Source organism: Sapajus apella, unplaced genomic scaffold (assembly GCF_009761245.1).
Source record: "Sapajus apella isolate SASKATOON/1434 unplaced genomic scaffold, GSC_monkey_1.0 scaffold23, whole genome shotgun sequence".
Classification (NCBI taxonomy): domain Eukaryota; kingdom Metazoa; phylum Chordata; class Mammalia; order Primates; family Cebidae; genus Sapajus; species Sapajus apella.
The window spans coordinates 10,207,322-10,217,761 of NW_022436963.1; the positions used below are offsets into that span (position 1 = coordinate 10,207,322).

General features: G+C 36.5%; 1 protein-coding gene across 8 annotated transcripts in view; it reads right to left on the minus strand.

The window, feature by feature from the left end:
- Positions 1 to 10,440, minus strand: part of CUNH3orf67 (chromosome unknown C3orf67 homolog) — a 287,002-nt gene that overhangs the window by 111,273 nt on the left and 165,289 nt on the right. For 6 of the 8 annotated variants that reach the window (XR_004272463.1, XM_032290318.1, XM_032290321.1 and 3 more), the window contains 4 exons: positions 4,475 to 4,611; positions 3,614 to 3,776; positions 2,214 to 2,333; positions 967 to 1,089 (listed from right to left, as the gene is read on the minus strand). Coding sequence is in view for 7 of the 8 variants with exons in the window: in XM_032290318.1 (XP_032146209.1) it covers positions 967 to 1,089; positions 2,214 to 2,333; positions 3,614 to 3,776; positions 4,475 to 4,611 (543 nt within the window). In the remaining variant the exon portion in view is untranslated. The remainder of the gene's footprint in view (positions 1 to 966; positions 1,090 to 2,213; positions 2,334 to 3,613; positions 3,777 to 4,474; positions 4,612 to 10,440) is intronic. The other 2 variants (XM_032290320.1, XM_032290323.1) reach the window with 2 other exon arrangements.

Below are 10,440 nucleotides of genomic sequence, written 5' to 3' on the forward strand. Positions count from 1 at the left end.
TATTTTGGACAGCAAACTCTTTTGCATGGTGCTGGGTACATGGCAGGTCCTTTGCAAGCAAATTAGGTGCTTTACAAGAGCTGAAAAATGTTACAAAAGCCAATAGGTTGCATTATGTATATGGACATGTGAAGGAAACGGAGGAAAAGATACTAGGAATTTTCATTATGCACTTATAAACAATTTGTATGACCTATTACCAAACATATTATAAACTGTCAAAAAGTCAAAGTAAAAAGGGTGTTTTACACCAAACTAACTCTAATTATCTCACTGCCACATGCTTTTTATGGAATTTGCAGTTTTACCTCAAGTATTTCCATATCAATTGTAATGAATAATTTGGTATGTTTTCTTAGAAAAATATGTAAATTACTGTGTAATCACAATATTGCAGCAAACAAGATAAATGCAAGAATGATCACCTAAACATCTAATTAGTTTTTCTACACAGTCAGATTTATGCTAGAGACACTAATTGCGCCTAACATTTTAATGAAGGTTTCAATATTGCATAAATAAGACTGACAAACCACAAACAATTTTCATTTATTTTCTTTTTCCCCTTGCTCAAACACAATTTGCCTTTGTAAAAGTAGCACACACCTGCTAGGTAAGATATGTTGCTGGGCTTAATGCTCTCAGCTCCAACCATCTCTATTATAAAGAGGACTGGAGAAATGCAACAATTGATCATCTTTGGGGAGGGTGACAGTGTCATGGGAAAACGTCAGTTTTAAACTTTTGTTGAGAAAAGGATGACCATTAAAACTTGAAAATAAAAAAATACTCTTTCATCCATTAAGGTTTGACATAAAATTGAGGTTAAATAAGGAGATTTACAAAAACTTACACATTTTAGCAAATTGGCTGCATCACCACTTTTCAAAATGACTGGATTTGAAATATTTGCCATATTTATATTTTATTAATTATTACCAGATACGGTGTAATGAAGATGCCAACCTGATTGATCAGGAGACTGGGGTCCTAGAGTGATGGAGTTCAACAGCTCTGCTCCTTGTTGGGACACAGTAGTGAGGACAGTTGATGCTTTATCTTCATTCCTACTATTTCCTGAAGAGCTGCCTTTAGTGAAATAAATATTTTCCATATTATTACTTCTTTTGAAATTTATAAAAAGTAAATTTTGAATAACAGTTTACTTTGGTATACTTTACTATTTGATTAAAAGCAAATTAGAAGTAACAATATGAATTGAATGCAGTTTTTTTTTCAGTAGACTGTTTTAAGCTGCATTTTTATAGAGGTTCACCTTAAAATTCTTTGATATTTGCACAGGGATATTTTCGATTTAAGTTTTACAATATGTGATAAAAAAATGCCAAAACCCATAAAATTTTTAAAGGATCTTATATTTTTTTCCTTGGGTTCCACATAAAGTGAAGTTGAGTTTTCTTTAAATTATAATTCTTAATAAATGAGACTCTTTTTGACCAAGCTTTTTTCAGCAGCATGTTAAGAAAATGGATCTTAAGGCATTATTGCAAAATTAATTTTCTATCTATTTTTTTTATGAAAAGCATGAAACCTAGCAGGCTAAAATTCAGCCAACCCAGGAATCTTATATTTTTGAGAAATTATGCTAACAGATGTGTACATAAAACCCTGGGTGGGATCCAGGATAGACTGATATATACTAATCTATATATTCATGCCTCAAATACAATATTTAAGGGGAGTAACTATGATGGTCACATGTTTGTCTAGTGCTTTACTGGCTGCAAAGAGTTCAAATTTTAACCTACAATATATCATATGGTGAAGAATCCAAAGGGAGAGACAGCAAGTGTAAACAACAATCTGAAAAGAGCCCAGTTTAAAAAGACACAAATGAAACAAAAAAATTACAATAAAGTTCAATTTTAGTAAAGTCTACTAGTGGGAACTTCTATCACGTTTGGGCCATTTTTTCAAAAACAATAATTTAAGCTTATTTAGTCTTTGAGAGTAAAAGTAGGAATTCCTTTATTTCTGTGGTACCGTCTATGTCTATTTAATCCAGCAAATCTCCGTTAGAGCTCTAAAGCAATTCTTTTGCAGAAAATTTGATTTCCATAATCCTTGTAGAACAGACATTTATATTTTAAATGGATTGGTTCATAATCCTTTGAAATTTACAACCTGCAGAGACAGATTCCATTGCCCTGAATAATATACAGTTATAAGATAGGATTGAAATAGTGCCATACCGCTGGGTGTCTCTGTCCTTTCTCTGCTGGTGCTTTTTAACCATAATCTTCTTCTGTTATTATTCTTATCTGCTGATGGTTCTTGAGGGGGATGCGGATGCATAATATGTAGATTGGCTGCTACATTTTCATATCAAAGAACAAAAGCCAGAACAGAAAGTGCTACATGGCTTGAAGTAACTTAGTAAATACAATTATCAGGAGAATGAGAATATTCATGTATAATTCTGACATAACGTGAAGACACAAAGTATATCAAAAATACAACTTCATAGAAAATAGGTATTTATTCCTATTCCAATATTGGGATCCTATCAGGCTTTCAAAGTTATTGACATACTCTATTCATGTAGTATAACCTTATAGAGGGCTAAAGCAATTTTACTAATGTTAATAAGACTACATGGTATATGAAAAAACATTAAAAAAATGAAATTGACAGCCAACACAGAAAAACTAATTCTTCCTTTAAAACAGGAAGCGTAGATAATTATACATTCAACAAGAGCTTAGAGAGCAGCTTCCAAAGGAGTCCTGGAGAATGGAGGTCAAACCTGAAGAAGAATTTTTAAGTATGATTTAATTTTGCAATAATAATAATCATAGCAGTATTTAACATTTCCTGAATGCTGAATTTCTTGGTGCAATATTATGCACTTAACTGGTTTTTCCTTTGAAATCTCAAAATGACCCTTTGAGGCACCTGCTATTTGTTATTAGTATTAGTGCCAGTAGTAATGCCACTCCCATTGTACAGAGGAGAAAACTGAGGTTCACAGCATTTAAAAAACTTGATCAAGGCCTCACTGACAGGCAGCTGGGACTGGATATCTATTTATTAATTTCCTTATCTCAGTTTCATACTTTGAGAGGGAAATTTTCTGTGATAGTGACAATTTCTAAATCAAATAAGATGAACTTAAATTTCGCATTCTTTGCTTGCCTTTAAATCTCTATCTATAAAATGAGACAAAAATCCTTTTTCACGTACAGGGTTTTTAAAATTTCATTTTTGTTGTTGTATCAGTGAGAGAAAAGAAAGAGTACTTTACAAATGGAAGAGATTAATTAAAATATAAAATTAAGCTAAGAACACATAAAACACACATGGCATTTCCAAAAATAGTGATAATGGAATGCTATTTTATTTCTGCATCAGTTATCATTAAATAAAAACCTAGGGTATTATAGCAATTTGAAATAGCAGAGAAAATAGAATGATTTTAGAAGCTAATAAGAGAATTTAAAACATATTTCAAAATCCACCACCCTTTTCATTATTAAATGACAATTCTCTAGACACAAGATCTAGACTTGAATATAACTGCTGATTTATCTTAACAAGAACATTTCTCACTATTTTCACTAGCTATCAATCTTTATGCATGATTCTTTCTTACCATGAATAGGTATAGTCTGTTTTATCTGGTGAATGTTTTCTTTATTTCCTTGCTCCTCAGACTCAGATATCAGTAAGGCTGACATTTCTGTACCATTAACACACTTCTCTACAGTGGACGGCTGGCATGATCGGTTATTTTTGGACCCAACGGATCTCACTGTCTGTAAAGATAAGGAATGAATCTGTACATTTTAAAATATAACCACTACATTTGCTTTCTGTAGAAGCTACATAGACAAAATAATATTTGGACCAATGAAGAGTGAGAAAAAAAAACTAGAGAAAATGAGGTTAAGAAGTGAGGGAAAGGGAAATTATTACAGAAAATTAGAAATGGAAAGAGAAAAATAATGAGATAAAATAGAAGACATGCAAGTCTCCTAGACACATAAATTAAAATGTGCTTATTTGCTACACTCCATCTTCAGTAGGTAGAAGATGAATTAAAAATCACTGTGTATGTCAGAAATTCAGAGGAAATTAAAAATAAAAAACCTAACATTTGAGAATCTGTTCATCATAAGGTGTCTAGTTATGATCCAACTCTTTCTCTGAAGGAGATGGCAAAACATGCTCACTTATATTTGCCTTTAAATTTTGTGAACATATTTAATGAAAAGAATACTTGAAAATGTTAATTATGTTGACGTGACACAAAGGAAACTCTTTTGAAGTCTTTTAAAATCCAGAATTTCTGTTCCAAATTTATTCATGCCTTCTGCTTTTGGCATGTCATGTCGTGTCTGCCTGTCTGTCTGTCTGTCTGTCTGTCTCTCCCTCCCTCCCACTACAAGGGGAAGAAAGTCTTTCCTTACCAGGTCAATTGTACTTAGATAAACTCTTCAAACCTTGCTCCTACCTCGCTGGATATCCTCATGTTATTCCTTTTGCCAGAGAGTGGAGGTGGTCCAAGAACTTTGGATCCAAAGGCGATATGACAAACATCTTGATTTTTACTGTTCCGTGCACTACCTGTTCCTCTGTTAACGAATTGATCTGTTTTGTTAAAGGAAGGTAATAACAGTCCATTAATGGATGTAATGATCAACATCACATTGCAATCTTTCTGAAAACCCAGTCCAGTTGCCATGGGATCCAAATCCTCCCTCCCCTGTCAGCACTTATTAAAAACACAGATATGAGGGCCCAACATCAGAGATATAAGATGTATAGAATTAAAATCTTGGAGGTGTCACAATACCTTTAATAAGCTCCCCCAAGTAATTTTTATACTCGCCATCATTTGAGAACAACTACCACAAAGTGTTTCTTAAAAATAAAAAAGGAAAAGCTACTATAAAAATACATCTTATTTTCTTTTTAAGGAAATAATTTAAATAAAATTATTCAACTCAACTGAACAAATATTTAACTGAGTACTCTCTCAGGCGTTTCTTAGAGGCTGTGACACAAAATGGAGCCTGGAGACGAGGATAAGACCAGTAACAGGTCACCAACGTAAGGCAGACCATTGGGAGTGAAGAATAAGTGATCTCTTCATGGACCATGAATGACTGATACAATTTCAAGCATAAGAGAAGCAGGATGCCCTAGGCAGAAGAAAGTACTGGAGTAAAGGCATGGAAGAAGGGAAGGGCAGGGTGTGCTTGGGAGTCAGGAAGTGGCTGATTTAGCTGGAAGAAGAGGCTAGGGTCAAACTGAAAAGAGCCTTAAAATGTGAAGAGCCTATTCTAAATTTGGTAGGCAATCCCTGAAGGTTTTAGGGAGAAAGACAGCAAAACGGTGTCACCTTCAGCATAGGGCAGGTGTGCTCACCAAATCCTGCTGCCTGCCTTTCTGCACACACAGCTAAATTATGTTTCTGAGCATTCCCTGCAGTTAGTTATATGGGCCACACGACTGAATTTTTTTTTTTTTTCTTTTTGAGACAGAGGCTTGCTCTGTCACCCAGGCTGGAGTACACTGGCGTGTTCTCGGCTCACTGCAACCTCTGCCTCCTGGGTTCAAGCGATTCTCATGCCTCAACCTCCTGAGCAACTGGGACTACAGCCACAAACCACCATGTCTGGCTAATTTTTGTATTTTTAGTAGAGATGGGGTTTCACCATGTTAGCCAGGCTGGTCTCCAACTCCTGACCTCAGGTGATTAGCCCACCTCGGCCTCCCAACATGCTGGGATTACAGGTGTGAGCCACTGCGCCGGACCCATGTGACTGAATTCTGGCTAATGGACTGTGAGAAGTTTCAGCCATTTCCTGGTCCCTAAAGCCCCCAGCAGAGTGCCCCATGCTCTCTATTCCCTCACCTCCTGACAAGAAGTAGAAGATCTTATGGAGGACTTTAAGGGCTCCAGGGAAGCCACTAGATGCAGGTCCCTGAATGACCACATAAAAGGCTTCCCAAGGAACTCCTAATTGGACTACAACTGAGGGGTTCTTTGTGACTGCAATTAGCATCCTCTGACTAACAGGGCAAGTGAGAGTGATGGCCCTTAACTAGAAGGCCTTCTTCTGTGACCCACTTGTAGGACAGAACAAACTTAAATATTACAATGATGGCCACAAGTAAGTCCACATTTGCCCACCAGTCCTGGACATGTATGAGCTACTGGCCACCTCCTGTCTGACCTACTCCCTGCAAAAATTCCTATAGCTAGTTAGTTGGTCTCATTAGCCTCTGCTGTAGAGCTATAATTTTACATAATTGGGGGATTAAAAACCACTCTCATGCATTGGCATAAGAAAAGACACACAGGTTTGTGAAAATATACCATACTCAGCAAGATCCAGACATTTAGGTCTGACTGGATGTAGTGTGTGTATGTATGGGTGTGTGGATCTGTTTCATTTGTAATAAATAAATCTGAAGATATGGGCAGGGGCTAGATTGCTGAAGTGAACTGAAAGAATTTTTGCTGGACAGAAGATATGAGGTAGACGTTGAAGTGGTGAGGAGCTATATACCATATCAGTTTTCCTGAAATTCTTGAAGCCCTATTAGGTAGGAGAGAAATTCCATTTGTCTAAAAAGCAGAATCAGAACTAATGAGTAGAATTTACTTCAGGAAGCTTTGAGTCCAATATAAGGGTCATCTTTCTCTAAACATGTCTGGTTGTTGAGGTGGTAAGTTTTCTGTCTTTTTGAAGGTGCTCAAGCAGAAGTCTGGATAGCTACGCTGGATGCTGTCAGGCAGTTTCAGACATCAGGTGACTCCCTAATTTATATCTCTTAGCCTAGGCCTCTCTTCTGAGCTCCATTCCTTACATCCAGTAGCCTCTTTACCAGCTCCTCTTCAGTGTCTCAAAGGCACTTCAAACTGGAAACATGGTCTAATGAATGGAATCACAATCCAAATGGTTTGAAAAGTCAGAGCCCAGGTGTCATACTTGACACCTTCCCCCAGTCTCTCCATATCTAATCCATGTCTGCTTCCTTCCATCTCCTCCACCAGCACTGACATCCAAGCAAGACATCATCCTCCTTCTTTTGGATGATGACAAAGCCTGTCACGTGACTTCCTGTGTGCACTCTGGTGTCCCATACCATCCCTCTTCCAAAATGCAGACAGAGAGGTTTTATATAAACATAAATCTAATTGAGTCATTCTCTTTCCTTCACTTAAAGTTCTTGAATGACATCCCTGCTGCTCTCAGGAGTAAGACGAAAAGCTCTTAACATTGCCCACAAAACCCTGCATGTTCTGACATGTCTTAGTGTCTTATACCTTACATTTTCTGCTCTCTTGGCAGATGGGCCTTCTCAGTTCTGCCTGCCAGACGGTTTGTGCATGCTGTTCCTGCATGAAGGCTTTTCCTTTCCTTCTTGGCCTTTATGCCTCAGCTCGCATATCACTTCCTCAGACAAGTCTTTGCAGACCTTCCTGATTAAGGTAAGTTCCTCTAATATAGGCCCTTCCATAAACTTTCCCTCATAGAACTTGTCAGAATTGAACTTTTACACGTGTCCATGGGATTCTCTAATGTGTGATTCAGTAGATATAAACTCAGTGACTTGCTTTTGTCACCCTGAACTGCCAGCACCTAGCCCAGCACTTGACACAGAATAGGCACATAATAGTTCCTTGCTGAGCAAAATCAATGAATTGTTAAATGAAATGAGTCAGAAGGGAAGTTGGATGAAATGACTCAAATATGTCTAACTAAGGTTTGAATTTCATTTTAAGAGAAATCTACCTGGGAGTTTTATGTGTGAATCAAAAAGGAAGACCGGACAGGTCTAGGCAACTCCAGGATGTGAGGGATGAGAGAGAAGGGATAACAATGAACAAGACGCTGATGTTCACATAAATGAAGCTCTCAACAGCTGCAGTGCTACGGCACCACAGTCAGCTGCTATTCGGACTGCACATGAAATTTCCTAGTGTCACCACATAGACTTGGCTATGTGTGTATCTGTATTTTTTTTTTTTTTTTAACCAGCCATTTATAGATATCCCATCGGAGTCAATAAAAGTTAGTCTCTCACAATTGACAATAGGAAGAAATGACACTCACATTCCAGACCAATTGGAAAAATCTATTATAGTCAATATTTCTGCCTTTTGTGACTAAGTAGAACAAATTCTAGGCTATTTCTCAAATGTTAATTTTGTCAGAGAAAAATGGCTGCTGAGTACTGAGGGGCTACCTGGGACATGGTGTGGGCCTGGGAAGGAGTTCTGTACCAGCACAGGGCCTTTCTTCTCTCTTCCAATCCTGGGAACTCAATGTTCAAAAAAGGGCCTATTTTTCTGTTCAAATATTTTACAAGAAAAATTTCCTGAAGTTTTATCATATTCTTTATCTATAAGCAAGTTTCCCCTCAATTAATGTAAGTTCTTTATAGAAAGACCATAAATTTGGCACTGTATATACCTCCATCAGCTGAGCCCAGCTTAGCACACTGTAGGCAATGGATAAATCTCACCAAAATTATGGAAAAATAAAAATTAAATAGAACTTTTGTGGGGAGGGAGTATATTAGAAATCATACTGACACAGTTCCAACTAAAATTTGACAAAATGAACACATTAATCAGTTCATAGTTATTAACAAAATTAAAACTCCTAAATACTTCAAATTTCTTAGAGGAATCTCTTGCTTAGTAGTGGACACCCAGAGTCTATTAAAGATACACCCACACCTGATACGTTATCATCCCCTAAATCACAGAAAACAGACATTCTATATTTCATAATCCTATCTACTATGGAATTTCTTTAAAGAGTAATCTACCACAGCATATTTAATGTTTATTTTTAAAAATTTTGCACATTTTGGTACATTTTATTTTCCACAAAGTATACCAATATTCCACTATTTAGTGTCTCTTTAATAAATAGACCTCGTTAAACTTGTTATTATAATGAACACACCAATTCTTAAATCCTGCTTCACTTTTAAGAAATCTGTGTATAATCATATTGTCGCAATTACCTCTACAAATATGTACTGTGCTATGCATCTATCATAATCGGGTCCTAATTAACATCTACTAAGAAAAGTAATTTAGAACTTTGGTTTCTAAAATAAAAAGTGGAAGAGACGAAGTTTCCATAATGAGAAAAATCTTAATAAAAGAAAACTACAAACAGAAACGCATGCTTTTGAATTCTAAGAGGAGTTCTTTTAAGAGCTTATATCAATATGCATATGAGGTTAAAAATCAAGATTAGATTAAAGTCATGCTCTAGGCATTTCATTTTCTTGAGTTTGCAGAAAATGAACTTGGTGTAGGTCAGAGATGTTACCATTAATTATTTTGCTATTTTACTGAGAGGTACATGCCTTTGTAGTTAGATTGTAAAACCTGAGGGTCTACTCTCTAATTGTCTTTTAGAAAAATAAATATTCATTTTTGTCTCAAGATACGGTGTTCTAATTATTATCGTCATTTAAGTTTGCACAGTTTTCAAGGCTTAACCAGAAAAACCTGCTGAATCTTTAACTCTAATCACTGAGGGGTCATGCTCAGGACTTACATCTATTATTAACAATCAAATCGGAATTAAAGCTGGTACCAAAAGTCCAGACTTTGAATTGGATTACTTTTCATTGTAGTATGTATGCATTGTTATTAAGAATGTATCAAATACAAAAAATGCTGATTTTGTACAGCAGTATTACTTTAGACAAGGTACTTAACCTTTCTAAACTTCACCTCTTCATCCAGAAGATTGGGATACTAACAGTACTGAAGTCATGGCATTTTTTGTTAGAGTACATGAAACAATGCATGTAACATGTTGAATGCTGTGCCCAGTAGGGAGTAATATGTTACGAATACCTAGTAAATATGCTATTTATATCGTTCATCATGAATACTGTGTAACAGTTTACAAAGTCTGTTCACAGTCATTTATGCGTTTCTTCTTACACCCTTTGAGTAGTGACTAGGCACTTGGTCGGGGAGGTATTGCTCTACTACTGTGTAAGACAGGGAGTAAGGTGGACATGGCCATCTCCTTCAAAGAGGTCAGAGTCTAATGGGGCAGATGGGTGTTAAAGCAAGTAATTTATAAATAACTACATGATTATAGCTGTGATAAGAGCTATGAAGGAACAGTTCGAAAGGTTCTAAGTGTATTTAACAGGAGATTGGTATCTGGTCTTTCAGGTCAGAGTAATAAGTTTCAACTTGAGACTTAAAGGGTGATGAATATCAGGATACACGCTCAGTCTCTGCAATTTCCAATCACCTGTGCAGTATTATATTCCATGTCCACAGAAGAAGAAACTGAGGCTCACAATGTTTAGAGATCTGTCCACACTCAGAGCAGGGGGCTCAGAAGCCAAGTGCCCGAATGCCTCTGAGAGAGAGAGAGAGAGAGAGAGAGAGAGAGAGAGAGAGAGAGAGAGAGAGAG